The 25,434-nt window shown below is 43.7% G+C and overlaps 2 protein-coding genes across 4 annotated transcripts in view; one reads left to right on the top strand and one right to left on the bottom strand.

Moving 5' to 3' along the window:
- The first annotated feature begins 913 nt into the window (after nt 1-913).
- On the top strand, nt 914-3,370 carry LOC138756796 (mucin-6-like). Its single transcript, XM_069923185.1, has 3 exons — nt 914-928; nt 1,145-2,095; nt 2,405-3,370. The coding sequence occupies exons 1-3, from the start codon at nt 914-916 to the stop codon at nt 3,368-3,370; spliced, it is 1,932 nt and encodes a 643-aa protein (XP_069779286.1).
- A 2,169-nt stretch (nt 3,371-5,539) lies between these two features.
- LOC138758367 (protein lyl-1-like) overlaps nt 5,540-25,434 on the bottom strand; it is a 35,368-nt gene continuing 15,473 nt past the window's right edge. For all 3 annotated transcript variants that reach the window (XM_069927190.1, XM_069927191.1, XM_069927192.1), the window contains 2 exons: nt 13,905-13,999; nt 5,540-10,789 (listed from right to left, as the gene is read on the bottom strand). In XM_069927190.1, coding sequence (XP_069783291.1) covers nt 10,257-10,789; nt 13,905-13,999 — 628 coding nt within the window. In that variant the 3' untranslated portion in view covers nt 5,540-10,256. The remainder of the gene's footprint in view (nt 10,790-13,904; nt 14,000-25,434) is intronic.

The raw sequence follows: 25,434 nt of genomic DNA on the forward strand, positions 1-25,434 counted from the left end.
CTGAACTAATGATCTGGTGATGAGATCGGGCATTTCTTGTCCATGTGCATTGGCAGTTCACTTGGGAGCCTTGGCGTAAGAAAGATCCACCTCACGGACTTGGTGATGCTGTGCAGTCTGCAGGGGAGGGAGGTGATGGGGGTGTACAGGTGTTGTAACTCTCCTTTCAAGCGGCTGATTTCCTGGCGGGGAGGTGGAGAACCCACAGACATGGCCATTCTGGCACTTTCCAGTATTTCCCTGCAGCGCTCTGGCCATTTTCATCCCCAGCAACGCCTGAAGCAGAGTTTGTGTCTCCAGGAGTGTGAGGGACGCACAGCAAGGAGCTGGCTGACTGCAGGCTGAGCGTTGGCCCTGGGTAAAGGCTGCTCAACTGGGGATAAGAGGCACGGAATTAGAAACACACACACACACCCGCACACACACTCATATATTCACACACACATACAGCCACACAAACATGCACTCACACACACATACACTGTCACACACATGCTCAAACACACACATAGACACACATCCACATACATTCATGCACTCACTCACACATATACACATACACGTGCTCACACAACCACACAAAAACACACTGACATACACACAGTCAAACACAGGCACACACACACAAATAAACAAACACAAACACATACAGATAAACAAACACACAGATACAGACAGACAGATTACAGAGAGACTAACACACAAACCTGCATGCACAGAAACACAACGAACAAACAAAAACACACACACAAATGAAGACACAGAAACACAAAAGGCTGAGATCCACTTAGATGCAGATACACATAAGTGAAGACCCCCCATGTCAAAGTCGATCTCGTTGGCATCCCACTCACTGTTCCAAATATTCACTCCCTCAATTAGCTGAAAAGAAACAGCCGCAGATGTACTGGTGATGTACTCCGCCAGAGTACTACGAAACATCGCCCAAACCCTCGACCACATTACTCCGACACATTGCCCAAACCCTCGAACTCACTCCTCCGAAACATCGCCCAAACCCTCGACCTCACTCCTCTGACACATTGCCCAAACCCTCGACCTCACTCCTCCGAAACATCGCCCAAACCCTCGACCTCACTCCTCCAACATATGGCCAAAACCCTCGACCTCACTCCTCCACCAGAGTACTCTGACACATAGCCCAAACCATCAAACTCACACCTCCGACACATCGCCCAAACCCACAACTTCACTCCGCCGACACATCTCCCAAACAGTCGAACTCACACCTCCGACACCTCACCCAAACCCTCAAACTCACTCTTCCGACACATTGCCCAAAGCCTCGACCTCACTCCTCCGACACATCGCCCAAACGCTCGACCTCACTCCTCTGACACATCACCCAAGCCCTCAACCCCACTCCTCTGATACATCGCCCAAACCCTCGACCTCACTCCTCCTACACATCGCCAAAACCAATGGCCCCACTCATACGACACATCGCCCAAACCCTCGACCTCACTCCTCCGACACATCGCCAAAACCCTCGACCTCACTCCTCCGACACATCGCCCAAACCCTCGACCCCACTCCTTCGACACATCGGCCAAACGTCGAAAACACACCTCCGACACATCGCTCAAACCCTCAACCTCACTCCTCTGATACATCGCCCAAACCCTCGACCTCACTCCTCCTACACATCGCCCAAACCCATGACCCCACTCATACGACACATCATCCAAACACTCGAACTCACTCCTGCGACACATCGCCCAAACCCTTGTCTTCACTCAACCGACACATCGCTCAAACCCACGACCTGACTCCTCCTACACATCGCCCAAACCCTCAACACCACTCCTCCGACATATGGCCCAAACCCTCGACCTCACTCCTCCACCAGACTACTCTGACACATAGCCCAAACCCTCAAACTCACACCGACAAATCATCCAAACCCTCCACCTCCCTCTTCAAACACATCGCCCAAACCCTCAACTTCACTCCTCTGACACATCTCCTAAACTGTCGAACTCACACCTCTGACACCTTGCCCAAACCCTCGAACTCACTCTTACAACACATCGCCCAAACCCTCGACCTCACTCCTCCGACACATCGCCAAAACGCTCGACCTCACTCCTCCGACACATTGCCCAAACCCTCGACCCCACTCCTTCAACACATCGGCCAAACCTCAAAAACACACCTCTGACACATCGCCCAAACCCTCGACTCACTCCTCCGACACATCACCCAAATCCTCGACTTCACTCCTCCGACACATCTCCCAAACCCTCGAACTCACAACTCCGACACCTTGCCCAAACCCTCGTCCTCACTCCTCCGACACTTCGCCAAAACCCTCGACCTCACTCCTCTGATACATCACCCAAACCCTCAACCTCACTCCTCCAACACATCGCCCAAACTCTAGTCCGCCCTCCTCCGACACATCGCCCAAACCTTCGACCTCACTCCTGTGACACATCGCTCAAACCATCGACCTCACTCCTCCGACACATCACCAAAATCCTCGACCTCACTCCTCCGACACATCACCCAAACCCACGACCTCACTCCTCTGACACATCGCCCAAGCACTCGTCCGCCCTCCTCTGACACATCGCCCAAACCCTTGACTTCACTCCTCCGACACATCGCCCAAACTCTCGACCTCCACTCCTCCAACACATTGCTCAAACCCTCGACCTCACTCCTCAGACACATCACCCAAACCCTCGACCTCACTACTCCGACACATTGGCCAAACCCTGGACCTCACTCCTCTGACACATCACCCAAACCCTCGACCTCACTCCTCCGACACATCGCCCAAACTCTCAACTTCACTCCTCCAACACATCTCCTAAACTGTCGAACTCACACCTCCGACACCTCGCCCAAACCCTCGAACTCACTCCTCCGATACATCGCCCAAATCCTCGACTTCACTCCTCCGACACATCTCCCAAACCCTCGAACTCACAACTCCAACACCTTGCCCAAACCCTCGTCCTCACTCCTCCGACACTTCGCCCAAACCCTCGACCTCACTCCTCTGATACATCACCCAAACCCTCGACCTCACTCCTCCGACACATTGCCCAAACTCTTGTCCACCCTCCTCCGACACATCACCCAAACCTTCGACCTCACTCCTGCGACACATCGCTCAAACCATCGACCTCACTCCTCAGACACATCGCCCAAACCCTCAAACTCACACCTTCGACACATCGCCCAAACCCTTGACCACACTCCTCCAACACATCACCAAAATCCTCGACCTCACTCCTCCTACACATCACCCAAACCCTCGACCCCACTCATCCAACACATCGCCCAAACCTTCGACCTCACTCCTCTGCCAGAGTACACCGACACATTGCTCAACCCTTGACCTCAATCCTCAGACACATTGCCCACACCCTCGACCTCACTCCTCCGACACATCGCCCATATCCTCGACCTCACTTCTCCGACACATCGCCCAAACCCTCAACCTCACTCCTCCAACACATCACCCAAACCCTCGACCTCACTCCTCCGACACATCGCCCAAACCCTCGTCCTCACTCCTCCGATACATCTCCCAAAACCTTGACTGCTGAGCAGCATGAGGGAAACAGAATTTATGGAGAATTACATCACTGATCCTCCCTCGTCGGAAGCATTTTCACTGAAGGGGTCTTCAGTGGTGATAAAAGCCATGACCCCACTATCAGTGACTCATGACGACACATTGACACACTATACACCACCTTTAAATTGGCACTACCGATAAACAGCCTCACTAAACCTACAGATCTCTATTAATGTTTTCCTGGGAACTGTTTTAATGCCTGCATTGGCTGTGAACTTCAACGTAAAGAATCCATTTTCTGATATGATCATGTGATATAAATCCTGACGAGTTCCCAATAATGAAAATGCAGTTACCCCGTGACAGAATGGTCTGGGTTTTGGAGTAAATTGGACCATATGAATTATCTGGTTTGAAGTTCTTGGGAGTTATTCTCAGGGAGGATCTTTCCTGGCCTCACACACTAATGGCATGGTGAAGAAAGCACATCAGCACCTCTACTTTCTCAGGAGTTAGCAGAGATTTGGTATGACATCGGAAATGCTGGCAAATTTCTACAGATGTGTGGTGGAAAGTTTGCTGACCAGCTGCATTACGATCTGGTATGGGGACACCATACCAGATCCCTGAGCATAAAGCCCTGCAAAAGGTAGCGGACACGGCCCAGGACATCACGAGCAAAACCTTCCCCACCATCGAGAACATCTACAGGGAACGCTGCTGTTGGAGAGCAGCAGCAATCATCAAGGATCCACACCGCCCACCACACACTCTGTTTTCACTGCTGCCAACAGGAAAGAGGTATCGGTGCTACAAGACCCAGACGACCAGGTTCAGGATCAGCTGCTCCCCCTCCACCATCAGACTCCTCAACGACAAACTCAATCAGGGACTCATTTAAGGACTCTTACTTTTGCACTTTATCGATTTTTTCCCCTCTCTGTATTGCACAGTCAGTTTGTTTTTATTTGTTTACATGTGTACATTGAGAACGGTTTTTTTTGCACTGTCAGTAAGTGGTAATTCTGCCTGGCCTGCGGGGAAAAGAATCTCAGGGAACATGTATGTTCCCTGACAATAAATGTGAAATCTATTCTGAAATTAGAAAGCCCCAATATTATCTACGAATGGAAGTGATCGGGAAGGTGTGGTGGGAACTGATTAACTCCACACAAAATACCGACTACATGGGTTTCATACTGATTGGGTAAAAATGGGAACCTACTGTTAGGTTAGGGAATTGTGAAGGGGAGATTACTGACAGTAAATTTAAATTAAATTTAAATCTAGACATAGAGCACGATAACAAGCCCACGAGCTCGTGTCACCCATCCAATTAACCTAAACCCCTCCACCCCCCGGTACATTTCATGTGGGAGGAAATCAAAGCACCCGGAGGAAACCCATGCAGACATGGGGAGAACATACAAACTCCTTACAGAAAGCACTGGATTCGAACCCAGGTCATTGCGTAATAGTGTCGTGCTAGCCACTATGTTAACCATGCTGCCCTATGAGGTAGATTGATGAGGCATTACTCCAAGTAATAACTTGTTTGGAGTGTATTCAATTTCCTAAATCTTCCTTTTTTCTCTTTAATTTCTCTTTTTAAAGACAGAAAAAGCTCATTTCCTAAATCGGTATTGATTGACTAATCCAAATCCAAATTGTTCGTTGTGCTCATCAAGGGCTTCCCATTCTCATTGGCTCTGGTTCCAGGTTGCCATTGGATACCTGTTCCCTCTTGGGAACGGTGCCATTTTTAACTGGATATTCCAAATCAAAGAAAAAGTTTAGGGACACTTTCAACTGCCTGGTTTTTGCTAATCATTGCTAGCCAGAGCTGGATGATTTGTGTTTTAGAAGTGCTGTGTACATTTTAATTTGTAGTTGGCTGTGGGTCAGCACAAGAGGGTGAAGATTTATGGGAGACAAGCCGTTGGGTAAAATGGAGTTCTGAATGGTAGGCAAGACTGACACATGTGGTCCTGATTATTGTCTTGGTTTCTGAAGTGTATTTTATTTACATGCAAAAGGTCTTGATTATGTCTTTTATTGAACAGCCCAGGAACAGGCCCTTGGGCCCACAATATCTGTGCTAACCCAAATAATCTCAGCTGCCTGCACACAAACCCTATCCCTCCATTCCTGGCTGTTCATCTGTCTGGAACACCTGTCAACCATTGTCGATGGATCTGTGGCCACTCTCTCCTGCTCCACGCCCTCCACGTTTGTCACTTCGTGATTTTTTTTTAAATGGCTTGCTCATGGAACCATAGAACACTACAGCAGAGAAGCAGGCCCCTTCGGCCCTTCTAGTCTGTGCTGAACTATTTATTCTCTCTCGTCCCACTGACCTGAACTCTATAGCCCTCCCATCCATGTACCTGTCCAAATTTTTCTTCATTGTTAAAATTGACCCCACATTCACCACCTCAGCTGACAGCTCATTCCATACCCAAACCTCTCTGTGTGAAGAAGTTCCCCCTAAATTTTTCCCCTTTCACTCTTAGCCCATGTCCTCTGGTTTGTATCTCACCTACCCTCAGTGGAAAAATCTCATCTACATTTACTCTGTCTATTCACCTCATAATTTTAAATACCTCTACTCTCCCCTCATTCTTCTATGCTCCATGGAATAAAATCCTAACCTGTTTAACCTTTCCCTTTAACTCAGTTCCTGAAGTCCGGGCAACATCCTAGTAAATCTTCTCTTTCAATCTTATTGATATCTTTCCGGTAGTTCAGTGACCAAAACTGCACACAATACTCACCAATTTGGCCTCACACAACTTTACCATAACATCCCAACTCCTGGACTCAATACTTAGATTTATGAAGGCCAACATGCCAAAAGCTCTCTCTACAACCCTGTCTGAGGGAATATCTTGTCAGGCCCTGGAGATTTATCCACCCTTATTTGCTTTAAGCAAGCACCTCCTCCTCTTTAATCTATATCAGTTCCATAGCCTCACTGCTTGTTTTCCTCACTTCCCACCACTCTGTGCCTTCCTTAAAGTTGCCCCATCTCACCTGAAACCTGTGTTGTCCAATGTGTGGCATTGGGATGGGGAGGATGGGTTGGGAGGGAGGGAGAGAGAGAGGAGGTTTGAGGGGGGGGAGGGTTGGGAAAAAGGAGGGAAAACAAAGGCGGGTTGGAGAGGTGGATGGGGGGCTGTTGGAGAGGAGGAAGGAATTATTAATATGCATCTAATACAAGTTCAAATTTTAAAGCACTGAAATCTGCCAGCACAACAAACTGCTTGTTTTCCTGTTTTTTGAAACTTTTCACACATATAATAAATAGAACAGTAGGCGATGGTGTTTATGGTAATTCTGAAACATTTTATGCATCCACGAGGAAAAGTGTTGAATTTAACTTGGTTGGGAAATACTGACACACCAAGAAATGGTACATAAGGTCACTGTTATGTACAATACCCTTTTCTGATATCACTCAATTTATCTGACTGGGACTTGTATCAATCAATGTAGATGAACACCCAAGAGCTGGGTCCCACTAAGCTTGGCTATAGTGTAGCATATCACACCACTCCTCTCCTCCCCACACTCAGTTGTAACTGTTTTGTTCTTGTCTTTGCTTTTATCTCCATTGGGGCGTGGTTGAACAAGTGCTGGAACATCTCACATAAGATCTCATGCAGTGTGATTCAGAGTCCACTTGAGGTCACATCTGCCATTTCTTTGATTATTCAAGAGTTATCCTGGCCAAACCTTGCGCATAAACTGGGAAATTCATTTCTGTCAATTCACCAGAACCCGATAAAGGGTCCAAACACAGAAATGTTGGAAGAACTCAGCTGGTCTTGTAGCATCCATAGAAGGTTAAGATATATAACCAAGGTTTCAAACCTGAGACCTTCCTCAAAAAAGAAAAAAGTCCGACATCTGAATTAAAGGGTGGGGAGAGAAAGGTGGGAGGGGGATGGGTCCAGATCCACAGACGAAAGGTGTTCATTGGATATGATAAAAGGACGTGAGAATTGATTTTGGCTCTGGGAAAGGAGACAGAGGGAAAAGGGAAGAGAGAGATAGAGCTGGGGGAAAGGAGACAGGGAGAAGTCAGGTGGGAGCACGTCACTTGTGAATCTGCAGAGATCATCTACTGCATTCGGTGCTCCTGCTGTGGTCTGGCTGATTTTGTGTTAGCGTCTGCAGACTTTCACATCTCCTCTCAATGCAGCAGGAGACATCCTGCTGTTCTTAACTTTACTGAGTGAATGGAATTCCAGGACGGAATTCGCATTGCGAAGAGTCTCCTGAATGAATCCTCGCCAAGCTGAGACCGGCCGGGCCAGCAGATGGCCAGCATGGATTCGAAGCCTGTAGGTGCTCGAGAAGTTGTTGGGATTCTGCAGTATTCTATGGAGAGTAGTTCGCTCAGCATGTCAACAGTACAGGGCTGTCCGTGATCCAGATGATAGGACCATTACAAGTAGGCCCTGACTTTTTTGGTTTTTATTTTTTCCCATTTTATCTCTGGTTAATTTAAATAAGAACTTTAATCAAGTGATTCCACTTTGTGTTTCTGTAATTAACTGCATGTCAGAATTTCCACATGACTCCTACACATTCTGAGTGATCTGATTCAGCTAAAATTTCTCCCCTCTCCCCCACACGCCCAAACCGTGCATCTGATAACGTCACCCACAACCACAGTGGGTCAGAATTCCATCAAGGCACGTGTGGTGTGGAAGAGACCTGGTGAGCATTACAAGATGTTGTTTTATTGGATAAAAACTGGAATCTGTGACTTTTCATTACATCTGACAGCAATAATTTTTGAAAGGTTCACTTCCTGAAAAAAAAATTGGGGATTATGGTAAACAACTTCAAGATGAAGACAAAGATGATTTCAGATTTGCTGTATCACATAGGATCACAAGATCTCAAGATAAAGGAACAGAAGTAGATCATTCGGCCCATGGAGTCTGCTCCGCAAATCCACTCTGAGCTAAACCGTTCTCATATCTTGTTCCAATTTCCAGCCTTTTCCCCATATTCCTTGATCCCCTGACTAATTTGATACCTATCAATCTCCCCCTTAATCGCCCCCAATGATCGAGCCTCCACAGCTCCACGTGGCAATGAATTCCACAAATCCTCGACCCTCTGGCTAAAGAAATTTCTCCTCATCTCTGTTTTAAATGGGTCCCCTCTAATTCTAAGCTTGTGTCCTCTTGTCCTGGATTCACCCACCAAGGGAAACAGCCTATTCATATCTTCTCTGTCCAATCCTTTCAGCATTCGAAATGTTTCTATCAGATCCCGTCTCATTTTTCTATACTCCAATGAATACAGTGCAAGAGCCAATAAATATTCCTCATATATTATCCCTTGCATTCCAGGAGAAACATTAAATTAACTTTGATTGAATTTAGCATGTTTAATCGCGTAATGAAACTGACACGTTGCGTTAGTTCAACCGACCGAAAAATGTTTTGCCACTGATTTTCATTTGTACTCGGCATCTGATGCCTCTCGTGTCAGAGTCCAACAAGAGTCGGCCAGTATTGATGGATTCCAGTTTCCCCGATCCCGCTTTTCCATGGTCGCAATGTCCCGGCGAAATCTTTCACCGCGTTCGTCACTGACGGCACCGAGATCAGCAGGGAAGACGTCCAAGTGCGGATGCAGAAAATGAAATTTCAACGACATGTTGTACTTCATGGTTTTGTCTGCTTGAAGCATGTGGTCAATCAGTTGGATGTAGATTGGTGCCCTGTGGTTGCCAAGTAAATGGTACATGATAGGAAAACTTCTGAGGGATTTTCGTGATCAGCAGCTTGAAATCCGTAAAATGCACCCAGTTGTGTTCAGGAAGCAAAATCTTTCTTGTCCAGTGTTATTGTTGATGAAAACAGATAACGTCAAGTCTAATCTGTCAGAGCCCCAGTGCTGATGATAGCAGGTCATTAAATTCCTGTGATTTTGACTTCTGCAATGCCACAGATTGCTCAGATCCCTGGGATGATCGAGTTACAATGGTGCTCTCTGACAGGCCTCGTTATTCCTGGATGAAGGAAGCAGAACCAGGCCCAGGTTCCTTGTTGCTGCTTAAAAGTAAATTCTTGTTGGAATGTGTGTTCATGTGGGGATATTCACTGACAATAATTGATGGCTGTCACTGTCAACCAACTTGTTCACTCCCTCCACCTCTCCGAGTGTGACCAGTCCCGGCAGCCATGGAGAGATCTTTCTCATCTCACAGAGTCTGAACACATTACCCAGAGTGAGTGAATAATCCCATTACCTGCTGATGACCAGAGGGAGCAGATCAGGCCACTGTTACTCCACAAATAATCCAATGGCATATCTTTGAGTGCAGTTCCTTCAACAGTCGTCACCTGTCACACAGGTTGATGAAGTTCCTGAAGTTTAATAACAGGGTCCAGAGAGTGTAACTCAGCCTTTGTGTCAACTTCAATAAACAGACTCCCAATTGACAAAGCATTCAGCGTGCCTTGAAGCATCACATGTCCGTGGAACAGAAGGGGGAGTCTGTACAAAATAACTCTGCTCACTATGTAGTGACGGGCCCCTGGATTGGGTCTAGACACTGCTGCATCCTTGAGTTTGCCCACTTGATGGGAGTTCTTTCACCCCAGTTCAAATAGGAATTAGGCCCATCCTGGCCTTGGACGTTGGAGCCTCCTGCCTGTCCCCGTGGCCCAGATCTCTGTCATCTTTGAGCCACAGCTGCTACTAGGCTCCGCTGACCTAATTCTGGCTCTGTCTTTATCAAGCGCTCCTGTTCCTCCTCCTCTTCGGTGCTGGGGCTACCACAGTCGTTGAAGCAACCGGCCAATGGCGGCGTTGCACGGCTGAGGGAGGACAGCTGTCTACGCACCGCCATGGCAGCCATGTCCACCAAGCCCAGCTTCTTTGGTGGAGCAGCTGGGGGTTCGGCCCCCGTGTTCTGGGCTGGAACCTCGGCCAGCTCCACTTCCACGGAGCCGCGCACCCCGTTTCTCCTGACCCCCGGCCAACCCTTCTCGCCGGGCTCCTGCTGCACCGTCTGGTCGTTGAGCAGCTTCACCAGGAAGCTGATGTACTTCATGGCCAGGCGCAGGATCTCGTTCTTGCTCAGCTTCTTGTCTGGAGGGTGAGTCGGGATGAGCTTGCGCAGATCGGAGAAGGCGCCATTGACGTTTTGCTGTCTCCAGCGCTCCCGGCTATTGGTGAACATTCGCCGAACGACCTTCTGGGGAGGACCTGAAAATAAAAGCAGACGATCTCCTCACATCGCAAGTCAGACATGAGAGGAAGACCCCATTCCCAAATGGGTCGATGATTTGTACCAATGACCAAGTAAAATCCTAATCATCCAAGCAACTGGCCAAGAAACTTCAAGGAAATAAATGCATTTTTAAACATTTTAAATAAATATGAAAAATAAGAATTTAAATAAAAGTTTAAAATTGTAAAAGTAAATGTTCTCCGAAGCAACACACGACCCCTTATGACCCCTTGGTGAAGCAGCAGCAGCAACGCCCTGCCCAAGCCCCGCCCACAACAGCAGTGCCTCGGCCAAGCCCCGCCCACAGCAGCAGAAGCAGCCCAGTCAAGCCCCGCCCACAGCAGCAGCGCCCCGGCCAAGCCCCGCCCACAGCTGATATTTGGATCAGGTGTCAATAAAGTTGCGTTTGAATAAAATGGCGGCGCCCATGATGAAGGGGTAGCTCGTTCCTGGCCCTTTCTGGTAAGAATCTTTATCTATTTGACCATCAAGTGAGGCTTTTATCTGTAAACGGGCGGGTTATTATTGACGACACCGCCGTTGGCGCCAGCCCCCCGGGTTCGAATTTAAATTTTATGTTATCTCATTTAAATGAACTTTACATAATTAAGGACTACAATACTGATTCATTTCTCAAATTACTTTACATTTTGAAAGGTCTTTGCCTTTTAATCTGTTTATTTTTAATGCGGGTGCATTGAAATAGCGAGTTTCAAGCAACTGGAAAGTTCTCATATCCGGCATCTGCCAATTCCTGTAGGTTTTAAGGTCGATCCAACTTCACTGCTGTTGGGTTGTAAAGAGGATGCACGGAAGCTTCTGTACAACACGAAGAGTCCAACTGAATTAAATTTGAACTTGTCCCACTTGTGTTGAGATATTTTTTAAAGATGTAAGTTTGATCGGTGTTGTTGTTCAATGAGGGATTTCGTGTCCTTGTTGCGAAATCACTGGAAGTTGATGTCCAAGTGGAGGAAACCATTGGAAAGGCAAACAATGGTTTGACCTTTATGGCAAGAAGTCTGGAGTGCAAGAGACAGGAGCAGGGTGAAGCCTCACCTGGACTGTTGGGAACAGGGCTGGTCTCCATAGCCGTGGAGGGATATCCTTGTGACAGGAGGAGGTACAGATGATTCCAAGGAGGTGGGCAGTTGTCATCAGATTGGATGCATACTCTCTTGGGTTTAGAAGATAGTAAATCTCTGAGAAACCTCATCAGGGGCAGGTTTTTTTTTTACACAGAGAGTGTGGGGGCCTGAAATGCCTTGCCAGAGGTGGTGGTGGAGGCTGAAACATTAGGGGCATTTAGTAGACTCTTAGACAAGCACATGGATGAAAAAAAATCGAGGATTACGGGGCAGGAGGATTTAGTCCTTTTTTTGGTAGGTATATATAGGTCAGCACAACATCAAGGGCTGAAGGCCCTGCATTGTGCTCTTGTGTTCAATGATGACTAAGCTTGGCAGATGAGATGTGGGAATGACATTCCCTTAGTGGGTGTCCAGAATCAAACCAAAGGGTCAGGGCTGAGATAAGGTATGGATGCATGGTGAATTCTCAGTCACTGCGAGTGTGTTCAAGGTGGAGATTGGTAGATGTTTATTCAAGGACATGGGTTAATGCAGCACCCTGGAGTATAATTTTTCCTGGGTGACTGACCAGGCAAGAGCAGCTGAATGGCCTCCTCCTGGCCATGTGTGGCTCTGCTCCTCCCAAAGTAACATGCCAAACCAATCCCACTTCTCACTGGACAAGAGGGCACAACTTCAGTATAAAACGGAGTCAATTTAAAACAGAAATGCAGAAAAATATCTTTAGTCAGAGAGCAGCTGTGGAAGTGAGGTCATTGGGTTTATTTAAGGCAGAGATTGGCCAGTATTTGATTAATCAGGACATCAAGGGTTACGGGGAGTGGGGCTGAGCGGGAGGATGGATCATCTCGTGACTAGAATGGTGGAGCAGACTTAATGGACCGATGGCCCTCCTTCTGCTCCTATATCTTGTGATCTTGAGATGGATTTCAGAATATTGACCAATGGGTGCATCAGGGGTTACTGCACCAGAGTGGAGAGCACCAGGGTGGGGAATTATATGCGCCCTTTGATGGGGTCTCCCAGTGCCAGGGATGTGCTTGGAATATAATTCACCCAGGTGCAATAAATCACGAGCCATCTGAAATCAGATAATTGTTAGAAATAATCAAAGACCAGGTGGCCTCTGCATGGTGATCCCAGTCATTGCCTTATGACAGACAGAAGGCAATTTCTTGTAATATCACTAGTTCTATACTATGACATGACAATGAAGAAATCTTGAATCAGTCATCTTGATGAGCTGACACCAAACTGAAGTACATTGAAGACAGCCCAAAATGGAGGGAGAAAGGGAGAGGGAAGGGGACAAAGGGAGGGGAGGGGGGGAGTGGAGGAGGGGGGGAGTGGAGGAGGGGGGGAGTGGAGGAGGGGGGGAGTGGAGGAGGAGGGGAGTGGAGGAGGGGGGGAGTGGAGGAGGGGGGGAGGGGGGGAGGAGGGGAGGGGGGAGGGGGGGAGGGGGGGAGGGGGAGAAGCCCCTTTTATACTGCAAAGCAGCAGTATTCCCGTAGACACGACCCATCTTAGGAACCTGACTTGTGTGTTCACGCAGAACTGAAGAAAGCCAGCTCCGTGAGTCAAATACGCTCCACCGCTGAGATTACCAACCTAGGTGGATCGAAGATGGGTAAAGCTACATCCACCAATCTGCCTCGTGATTCTTTCACACAGCGCTCGAAAGGTGGATAAAACCTGGCCTTCAACCTGACAACCCTCCTTTTACCCCTATCCCTCATCATTTCTTCCCTCTCTCCACTAAACATCAACCTTCTCCTTAGTTCTCTCTACATCCAGAAATGTGTTCCTTTCTTGACCTTCCTGGTGAAGGGCCATTGACCTGACATGACCTCTGCTTTCTTGCCCACTGATTCAGACTGACTTGCTATCTATTACCATAATTTCCCTCCTGTTATTCCCACTGGGAAAGGAGAGCAAGCGAGGGAAGAGCTATTGATTCCAAACGTATACCTGACCAGATGCCTGGCTAAGGTTTACCCACCTTCAGGCTGTTCCACTTCGTAATGACTTGTTGATCTCCTTTTGATCCTGTTGTTTGGAAGCATGCTGAATACGCTTGTGGCTCCGATGTAGGCACTAGAACAGGAGCAGAACACGTTAATGGTCCTTGCTGATCACAGTGTGGTGGAGCTAGAAACTGATCAAACCCCCCCCCCTCCCATTTGTTTTATTGCCCCTGAAACGAAGGCCTCCCTGTGCCCACATCTCATGTCCATCTTTAATTAATTGCCAAGACCACTGAAAGCTGTTAAGAGTTACCCAGCAATCTCGCAGAGGGGTTTGAAGGGGTCATGAAGCAGCTACAAACACCGGGGAAAATGTAAACACCTACAAAATCGGCACCATAGGTAATCTCTTGTGATTTATTGATCGACTTTAACTGGAGAAAACAGTATGATGGTAATGTTCCCAGTAGTGGGCCTGGAGTCACATGGAGGCAAGGCTAGGTAAGGATTGGAGATGCAGTCATATCATACAGAAGGAATAAGGCCCTGTGGCTCACAGTGTCCATGCTGGCCAAAATGGACTGGTCCCATTTCATTCCTTCTCCATGCACCTGTCCAAATGTCTTTTAAATGTCAAAATCATAACACTTTCTAGGTACAGACCACCCTCTGAGTGAAAATGTCACCCCTCGGGTCCCTCTTAAATCTCTCCTCTCTCACCTTTATATATAAAAGAGAGATGGTGACACTGATGCAATGGTTGTGCTGACGCTGATGTGAACTCCCACTCCCCTCTAGAGTCCAACCACCTTCCACTCTACGCAGGCTTTAATGGCCTGTTAATGGAGCCATTTTAAAATCCTGCAACCGCGGGGTCTGGGCCCAAGATGGCAGCGCCTGTGTTTGGCAGCGTCCTCAAGGCGTAGCTGACTCTGTGGAAGCCGAGGATTGGCACAGGGCACCAGAAAACATGGAGAATGCCCTCGTTTGAGGGACGGTGAAATGACAGCGGACCAGCGAGGGGTTTTGAGGGAGAAGAATACACAGTGGCGGGCTGCTGGCGGCTGCCGTTAAGGGATTCACACCAGGATGCCTCTCTTGATTTTACAAACCTCTATAAGGTCACCCCTCGGCCTCCTATGCTCTGGAAAATAAACCCTCACCCTACCCAGTGTCTCCGTCTAACTCCGAATGTTCTTCTCTAAGGACATTAGTAGCACGATTAGCATAGTGGCTAGTGCAACACTGTTACAGCACCAGCGACCCAGGTTCGAACCTGTTGTTGCCTATAAGGCATTTGTACATTCTCCCATGGGGTTTCCCAAAGTGCTCTGGTTTCCACCCACCCTCCAAAATGTACTAGGTTTATTGGGTGTAATTGGGTGCATGGGCTCGTGGGCTGGAATTGGCTTCAACTGTGCTGTAAATATCAATTAAATTTAAATGGGGGGGGTTTAATACCACAATCTAGTGGTTTCTCAGTTAACTTTAATTCCATAATCAATTTGTTTCATTACACTTAACATCTGTATTGGAATTCCTACTTGCCCACTTGCTGCCCATTTTAATTCTGTCACGTTCCCACAGTAACCTGCCGGTCCTTGGCTTACTCATTGTCAGGGTGAGGCCATATTCCTCTTGGCATCGACCTTTCCCATTTCAGGTCAACTCCACCACCATCTTGTTCCACTGTTTCCATCTGCGCTTTACCTGTTCACATTTTCCTGCACTGGCGCCTGCCAGTAAACTCGTCACCTACCTGACTGCTTCCTCCACTTCTCCCTCCTTCATTTGTCCAACACTCACTCGTTAGCTCTTGGGTCCTCTGCACTGCTCCTGCCTTTCATGCTAATCATCTCCCTTTCCCACCGCAATATCAAAGAAAGGACCTAACCCAGTACTTTGACTGTCCATCTCTCTCCACAGATGCTGCCTGCCCTTCTAGCTTCCCTTTGTTGGATGAAGATCCTTGTGCCCGCAGTATCTTGTGTTGGTCTTGTGATCATTACTCCTGACCTACAGGATGCAAAAAAGAGCCCAGTGAGCTTCTCTGCCAGGTTAGAGGGTGAAATGGGCCAAATCGTCAGGATTTTTCATTGAGACAGGCTGGTGGAGTTAGCCAGAGCATCAGGAAAGCGAATGACAACAGAAAATCTGGAAATTCTCAGTAGGTGATGGGAGGGGTATAGGAGACCTAAAGTCCAGGTGCAGGATCAGCGGGATGAGGCGTAATAATAGTCTGGGACAGATGAAGATGGGTGAAAGTTTTGTTTCTGTGCTGTAGTGTTCTATGTAGAAGGTGTACCCTGCATAGTTAGCACATTCATGTGTCACAGAGCAGCTTCTGATATCTGAAGCAGTGTTTTATCCAAAGTTGTGTGTGGATTGTTAATGACAATACCATGCTCCCTTTTCCCAAGTCTAGGTTGACAGTAAATTCAATTTGCTTGCACTCCTGCTGTTAACAGAACTGTCCATGCATTTGAAACAATTATCACCATCACAAATAGAATCTTCTCAGGCCTCCTAATACCCTAATGACATCCATTACCCTGACAGAAAAAGATCTGCTGCTTTAGCCATGGCAGGAAAGCCAGCAGGAGTACTCAGTTTTTTTTTACATTGCAATGTTCTTTTCTGTGACAGAGTATTTAGAGATGGTTTGGGAGGAATTGTTAGAGCAGCTCGCACAAACACATTTTAAAACAGAATATTTGCAGGACTTTTGCAGAATGCTTTTTGCAGGAGGCAACAAAGTATCGACAACAGTTTGCCTGGGAGAGCATGTGATCTTTGCAGGCAGAGAATAGTTTTGCTCTCAGAGAGGGTGGGTGTGAAACAGAGAGAGGAGTCACAGAAATTATTTCCAGAAGGACAAAGCTGGCAAACTTTGAAAGTCTGTCTGGTCAAAGGAGAAGACTAGCGGTGTGAAAGGTGACCTGAAAGAAAGAGAATCATCTGGAGAACCCTGAAGGTGGCAGGTTTTGTCAGCAAGACTGATTGAGAAGGAATCAGTCCTGGAAAAGGAATCTCTCTCTGAAAACTAGCAAGAACCCTCCTGAGTGGTAACCATTTGCCTGTTAAGCACCAAAGACTGGTGAACTTTGATAAGGCTAACTTCTGTGCATAGAACAAGAATTGCCTGCAACCCGTGAGATTGGACTGTGATCCAAAGAATTTTTCTAATCTTAAATATACATTACACACACCTGCGCTGAGTGTTAGAGGGGAGATTAAGTAGGTAGATTAAGTAATAAGTTAAAGTTTAATTCTGTTTTCTCGTTCAATTATAATTAAAAACTACTTTTGTTTAAGTAACCCTGTGTTGTGGTGCATATCTATTGCTGCTGGTTTTGGGGGTCCTCTGGACTCCGTAACATTTCCTTGAACTTTATTCTTTTCTCAGTCCCATCTCTCCATCTATTTCTTGTCTATATCAGTGACCTGGATGATAATGTGGGAAAATGGATCAGCAAGTTGCTGATGGCACAAAGATTGGAAACGTTGTGGACAGCATAGATTTTCAAATCTTGCAGAGGGATCTGGACCAGTTGGAAAAACGGGCCAGAAAATGGCAGATGGAATTTAATGCAGACAAGTCGGCACAGACTAGAGGGGCTGAATTCTGGAAGGGCAAACCAAGGTAGGACACTCACAGTAAATGACAGGGCACTGAGGAGTGCAGAGTAGCAGATATTACAAAGTAAAAATGGGTTTTAATAATTTCTATTCTCAATTCTATATTTGTGAATTTTATCTCAATGAGTTACTCATATTTACTGTCATTTTAATAATGTCTCCAGTGGGAATGTGTTTGGTGATGCACATCTCTTGTGCACCTCCTATGCCCTCCCTTCCTGTCTCTCTCACACTGCTGTTACCTTGCTAAGGGTAAATGGGGGAGAAGATTGCCACTGGGCCATTTTAAATGTTTTCCTTGGAAAATTAATTGGTTATGTCATCAATCTTAATGTATATTGTTCATTACTAATATTATCATGCTCTACAGTTGGTTTTATATTGTTTTAACCATTAATGTAGGTTTTATGGATGTGTTTATCTTGCTGGTGTTTTGACTCCATTATCGTGTGCTGGTTATGTGATCAACATAGCTTTGCTGAGATTTCACAGTGTAGATTCTGTTATTTTGTGTGCTTCAGAGCAAAGAGTTTTTGAAAAAAAATAGGAAGAAAACCCAGAGACTGATGGTTGCATTATTCTGACTTCTAAAGGTGCAAAATTTCCTTGTTAAATGTATGTTTCTAGCAAGTTAATTTTTCTATGCAGTTTTTAACTCTCCCACCAGGTGGCACTGTTTTCACTTTGTAAATATAGTTCTTTTCAAATAGTTTGAAAATATTTTAAAATGCAAAATGTTTTTCTGGGCAAATCTTAAAAGCTCTCTGCTAGCACCATGTACATGGAGTTGAGTAAATATTGAAATGTTGAAATATATGTTAAAATGTTAAAACAGCAGTGGGATGGACACTGCTGTTACCTTGATAAGGGAGCAAAGGGGTCAAAAAGAAAGAAAACCCAGAAGTCAATGATGATGGTTGTATGATTTTTGTCTTCTAAAAGGAGCAAATAAATACTGGAAAATAATTGCATGAGTCATCTCTTCTATGCCCTTTGCAAACCTGTTTCATAGAGAGATCTGGGAATACAGATACATTGTTTCCTGAAGGTGGCATCACATGTGGACAGGGTTGGAAAAAAAGCTTTTGGCATCTTAGCTTTTATAAAGCAAAGTATAGGAGTTGGGATATTATGTTGAAGTTGTTTAAAACATTGGTGAGGCGGGGGCGTGGCAAGATGGCGTATAGGACAAACGTGCGGTCCCACCCTTCCCCAGCTAGTTTTTTTAAGCACTCGTTTTTAAAGTTGTATTTTTACTTTTGGGAACATTAGTGGGTTATAATAGCTACTAATGTTAAAAAAACGAAAACTCAACTGCAGAAGAAACTACCTTTTAAAAGTGCTTAAGAATTGAGGCCTACCTGTTCAATTGAAGCCATGGACCCAACGTTTGGAACCTCCAAGGCGCAGAGGATTCTTGCCCGGCTAAGTATGATGCCGGCACCGATCTTGCCTCCACAAGATGGCGCCAGCTTGACAATGAGTTCAGCCGGTGCCGAACCGCGCGTCCACTATGTCGGGCACGCAGGCGACCCGGCTGAGAGAAGAGCCCTTGAGCTTGGGCTCCTCGGGACGCGCAGAATGGCATTGGAAGTCGCACCTGCACAGTCCCTGGCCTTACTGGGCAAGCATGGTGCTTCAAGGGTCTGGGACTTGTTGGATCGAGTGTGGGCTGTGGGGTGGCCCAAACAGTGGCATCCCGACATGGTCGGGATGCCGTCGTTGGGTGTACAGACCCCGCAGCCGCACCACGAGGGGACCGACAACGCTGGAAGAAGAAGACTTAACTTTACTGAACAGCTTACAGGAATAATTGGAGGTGGAGACCAGAGAAGGTAGGCCTCAAAAAGTGGAACTGGAATCTGGAATGGAGTCTGTGTGTACAGTCCTGGAAGGGATTGCTTATCAAATGGACAATATGTTTAAACAAATGACTCAAGGATTTTTAGAAATGACAACCAAAATGACTACTATGTCTGAAGATATGTTAAGAGTGATGTTAATAAGTGTATTAAATCAGTAGATACAGTGTAAGAATTTATTTTTTAAATTGAAACAGCTTTTCTTGAATATAAAAATCAAGTTGAACGTAATAGGGAAAGATGGAAAAAATGGAAGATTCCTTTGTGGATTGGGAAATTCAGAAGAAAGACATTGAAAAAAATTGATTCATTGGAAAATCAAAGTCGGAGAAATAATGTGAAAATTATGGTTCTGCCAGAAGATATTGAAGGGTTAGATCCAATAAAATTTTTTAAGAACTGGATTCCCGAGGTGTTTGGCAAGAAGTTTTTTACGGAAGGCCTAGAATTAGAACGGGCACATAGAGTGTTATGAAAGAAACTGTTACCGGAACAACCGCCATGAGCGGTTTTAATTTGTTGTTTGAAATACCAGGACAGAGAAATGATATTACAGTTGGCGGTGCAGAAGGCCCGACAAAGTCAAACTCCAATGATGGTCCAAAATAACAGAGCATTTTTCTATGCAGATTTGAGTCAGGAGATTATTAGGCGATGTTGGGAATTTAACTCGGCTAAAGAAATATTGAGGTGGAAGGGTTACAAATTTGCTTTTCATTACCCTGCAGTATTAAAAGTCTTTTATGGTAATTTTCAATCTCAATTTTTTGAAAATGACCATGATGCATTAATTTTTGCTAATTCACTACCAGATTTGCGAGGATATGGAAGATCTTCGCCGCCGTCGCCTAAAAAGAAGGCGAATGGGAATGGGAAGAATGGGGGAAAAATGGGAAGAATAGAAAGAAAGAAGTTTTAACATAAAGTCTTATTGACATTGAAGATCTGGAAAAATCATTGGGAATGGAGTCACTGGGTTGAATATATTTACAGTATTTGATTGTGTTGATGTGAATAATGTATTTCTGGCTGAGGGGGGGGGGGTGTGGATAGCACTGAAATCTTTGATGGTCATCCGCCACTAGTGGGGTTTACCACACCCAGTTTTTTATTGAGTTACTGCCTTTGGTTAGTTTTTTTTGGGGATAATTAATATTCCTTTTTTTTACATTTTCTTTAAATGTCTAGGGGAGGGATAGTGATTTAAGTTATTATAAGGGGAGTGATATTTTGTAGTGAGAGATTATATTGTTAATTTGTAAGGATGTCTAATTTGAAATTTGCAACTTTTAATGTTCAGGGGTTAAATAATCCGATTAAGCAAAAGCGAGTTTTGGCTTATATTAAGAAAATGAAAATTGACATTGCCTTTTTACAAGAAACTCATTTGACTGAAAAAGAACATTTGAAATTGAAGAGAGATTGGGTTGGACATGTGTTTTCTTCTTCATTTAATTCTAGGGCTAGAGGTGCAGCAATTTTAATTCATAAGAATTTTCCTTTTGAATTACAAAATATGGAAGGAAATGTTGGATGGGTCTTAAGGGTGAATTGTAAAGTTTTTGCTGAATCTTGGACTTTGCTCAATGTTTACGCACCTAATGTGGATGATGAGTGTTTTATTTCTGATGCTTTTTTGTTGTTAAATCAAGCTAATGAAAATATCATAGTTGGGGGAGATTTTAATTGTGTTTTGGATCCTTCACTAGATAGATCTCCAAAAAGTATAAAGAAATCAAAGATGGCGACACAAATTGGGGCTTTGATGAAGGACTTAAATTTGGTGGATATTTGGAGAGGGGTCAATCGTACGGAGAAGGATTTCTCTTTTCATTTGTCCCGACATGATTCATTTTCCAGAATAGAATTTTTTTTTTTAGTATCGGCACATTTACAAGGAAGAGTATTATAGACGGAATATAAAAGTAGGGTTATATCGGATCATTCTTTATTATTTTTCTCTTGCGTAAGTTCAGAAGTGGTACGTTCATCTTATAGATGGAGATTTAATACAATGATGTTGAAAAAAACAGAATTTGTTACTTTTGTTAAGGAACAGATTACTTTGTTTTTGACTAAGAATGCTAATTCTATAGATAGTCGTTTTGTATTATGGGATGCATTAAAAGCTTATTTAAGAAACAGTATATGGCAGAGAGTTTGGAACTGGAGAAGCAAATTGCTGAATTGGAGAAGGAATTTCAGAAAGATGTGACAGAAGATTTTAAAAAGTGGCTTTGGCTAATTTGAAATTACGTTATAATACATCGCAAACTTATCAATTTGAACTTTTAATTAATCTAAGCAACATTATTATGAGTTGGGTAAGAGGGCACATAAGTGTGGCAGTTAAAGACGGAACAGGTTTCACGGACTATTAACGCTGTTAAAAAGAATTCAACAGTTACTTATAAACCTCAGAAATCAATGACCAGTTTTATTCATTTTACAAAAAAATGTATACTTCTGAGGGGAAACAGGATAGTGGTTCTATTGAATCTTATTTATCTAAATTAACATTACCAGCATTGGAAGAGGAGGACGTTATGGAATTGGAAGCTCCGTTTACAGAATTTTAGATTAAGGAAGCTATGTTGGAGATGCCAAATGGGAAGTCACCAGGGGATGATGGATTTTCTGTGGAATTTTATAAAACTTTTAATGAAGATTTATCCTGTGTTTGAGGAGGTATTACAACAAGTAACTGAAGAGCATGAATTGCCAGAATCTTGTTCTAGTGCTTTAATTACTGTAATTCTGAAAAAATATAGAGACCTGTTGAAAGTGTCTTCGTATAGACCTATTTCTTTACTGAATGTAGATTTTAAAATCATAGCAAAAGTGTTAGCAAATCGATTTGCCAAGTATTTACCTAAATTAATACATATTGATCAAACAAGTTTTATTAAGAATAGAAATGCTTCAGATAATATTCTTCAATTAATTACTTTGGTCAATGCATATCAACAGCAGCTCAACCAATGGTGGTTGCACTTGATGCCGAAAAAGCTTTTGACAGGGTTGAATGGGTTTTTTTAATTTAAGGTATTGGAAAAGTTTAAATTTGGCCTTTTTTTTATTGGTTGGGTTAAAGCTTTATATACGAACCTGATTGCCAGGATGCTGACAAATGGTCAAGTTTCATTACTGTTTAAATTGACACGTTTGACCCGACAAGGGTGTCCATTGTCACCAGCCCTGTTTCTATTGGCTATTGAACCATTAGCTCAAACAATGAGATGGAATGAACAGATAAGAGGGATGAGAATTATGGATGAAGAGTATAAGATTAATCTATTTGCAGATGATGTTTTGATATATTTGACAAATCCAGAACAATCATTGCTGCATTTGCGGGAATGTTTATTACAATATGGAACATTATCTGGATATAAGTTAATTGGGATAAGAGTGAAATTTTGCCAGTTGAAGAAGGAGATTATTCAGAATATAAAAATATTATTAAATTGTAATGGTCTGGTAAAATTAAATATTTAGGAATAATTGTCAATATTGATTATCAATCTTTATATAAGTTAAATTATGTTCCTTTATTAAAAAAATATTAAAGCAGATTTAATTAAGTGGAAAGATCTCCCATTAACTTTAATTGGCCAAGTTAATTGTATTAAGATTAATATTTTTCCTCTAATTCAATATTTATTTCAATCAATACCATGTTCTCTTTCAAAGGGATTTTTCAGGATTTTTATGGAAAGGCAAATTACCGCAGGTAGCATTATATAAACTTACTTGGAAGTATGCATTAGGTGGGCTTCAATTACCCCATTTTCAAAATTATTATGAAGCAGCCCAGTTGAAATTTATTAATAGACTGATGGATTTGGATCAACCCCCGAGTTGGGCTAAAGTTGAGATGTTTTGTATTTCTGAAGTTGAGGTGCATCAATTTATATTTCGATGGAATGTAAATTTGTTGCAGGAATATAATATCCCAATATTAAAACATCTATTAAAGGTATAGACTAAAAAAAAGATTTTAGGATCAAAAGGTAAATTGTCAATTTTAACCCCATTATATAACTTATTCCTTTTTCATTGTTTAATAATCATTTAAAGAGTTGGGACTCTAAGGGTATAAAGATGTTACAGGATTGTTTTGTAGAAAGACAGTTTCTTTCTTTCAATCAATTGAAAGAGTGTTTTGATATTGCTGAAAATTCTTTATTTATTATCAACTTCAAGCTTTGGTGAAAGTTATGTACGGTAGAGAGATGATTTTACCTGTATTGACGGAATTCGAGTCTTTGATTTCTTCTATTCCAAAAAAGGGTTATATCTCTGTTATGTACCAAGTATTACAAGACAATATGGATAAACCGGAATGGGAGAAGTCTAAGCTTAAATGGGAAAATGATTTAGCCTTTGTTTTTCCTGAAGATTATTGGGTCGTGACAGTGTTACTAAATTGACGAATGTGTGGTATGGAATGGTTAATTATAATTTTTTACATCAGTTGTATTTAACACCAGAGAAATTGGAAAAAATATGGTTTTAGTAATTCGGACGCTTGTTTTATATGTGGTGTATGTACTGGTACTTTTTTTACATGCTGTTTGGTCTTGTGTTTATGTACTACCATTTTGGCAAGAAATTAGGTTAACTTTGGAAAAATTATATGACATTAAGTTATCATTAGATCCATCTTTTTTTTTAATGGGTTATATGATTCCTTTAAAGGGATTAGGGTTGGATAAATTTCAAATTGCATTTGTACACTTAGCATTGTCTGTAGCTCGAAAATGTGTAGCAAGTACATGGAAAGATAATATAGTGATTAATATAATGTGGTGGCAATGCACTGAATTGAAAGCTATGGAAAAAAGTTACATATAATCTACATGATAATTATTATTTTTTTTGTAATAAGTGGTTACCATATTTGGAATATATGCATTTAGATGTATTTTGATTTATTATATATTCTTAGTTTCTGTTTATATATTTATATATACTTGTATAAAATTGTATTTATGGAATGTATGCTCTATTATTACTAATGATCTTTCAAATAAATAAAGTTTTAAAAAAAAACATTGGTGAAGTCACATTGGTGAGAATTGTGTGCAGTTCTGGTCACTGAACTACAAGAAGGATATCAGGAAGATTGAAAGAGTGCAGAGAAGATTTTCTAGGATGTTGCCGGGTCTTCAGGAGTTGAATTACAAGGAAAAATTAAACAGGTTAGGACTTTAATCCTTGGAACGAGAGAGATTTGATCGAGGTTTACAAGACTATGAGAGATAGAGTGCATGCGAATAGGCTTTTTCCACTTAGATTGGGGAAAATAAATACGAGAGGTCATAGTTTTAAGCTGAAGGGAGAAAGGTTTAGGGGGATGTTGGCCGCTATCGGTAGCCCAATAATTACACAAACAGAAGACTGAGGGGAACGATAGGCCTTATTGAACAAGAGACTGCTGGCCCGAGTCTAGGCTAGCAAAATGAGCGGGCAGGAGAGGAGAATCGACCTTTATGGCTAGGGGTCACATGGGAAGGATCAAGGGAGGAGATAATGTAGGGAGACCCCAGAGGGCAGGCCAACCAGTCACATCACCACAGAGGAACATTAGGGGGAAGTTCTTCACTCAGAAAGTGGTGGGAGTGTGGAATGAACTGCCATCTGGTGTGCTGAATGCAGGCTTGATCGTGTGCTTTAAGAAATAAATTAGATAGATACATGGATAGGAGAGGTCTGGAGGGTTATGGAATGGAAGCAGGTCAGTGGGACTAGTGAGATGATGGTCAGCACAGACTAGAGGGGCCGAATGGCCTGTTCCTGTGCTGTAGCATTCTATGGTTCTATAGAATATTCCAGCACGGTACAGGTACCATCCGCTATAGTCATATTCAACAATCTCAACCTTCCCCACCTCACCCTCAACCCTTTATTTTTCTTGCATCCATGTGCCTGTCTAAGGGTCTTTTAAATTCCCCTATTGTACCAGCCTCCACTAATACATTCCAGGCACCCACTCATCTCTGTTTTAAAAAAAAAATGTCTCCTTTAAACTTTCCTCCCCTCATGTTATACAGATGTCCTC

The sequence above is a fragment of the Narcine bancroftii genome, chromosome 3 (assembly GCF_036971445.1).
Source record: "Narcine bancroftii isolate sNarBan1 chromosome 3, sNarBan1.hap1, whole genome shotgun sequence".
NCBI lineage: Eukaryota > Metazoa > Chordata > Chondrichthyes > Torpediniformes > Narcinidae > Narcine > Narcine bancroftii.

What these genes read in the sequence shown, in the direction of transcription:
- LOC138756796 (XM_069923185.1), top strand. An exon ending in CTCCGACACATCGCCAAAAC is followed by an intron (nt 2,096 to 2,404) that starts GCTCGACCTCAC and finishes CCCAAACTCTAG; the next exon opens with TCCGCCCTCCTCCGACACAT.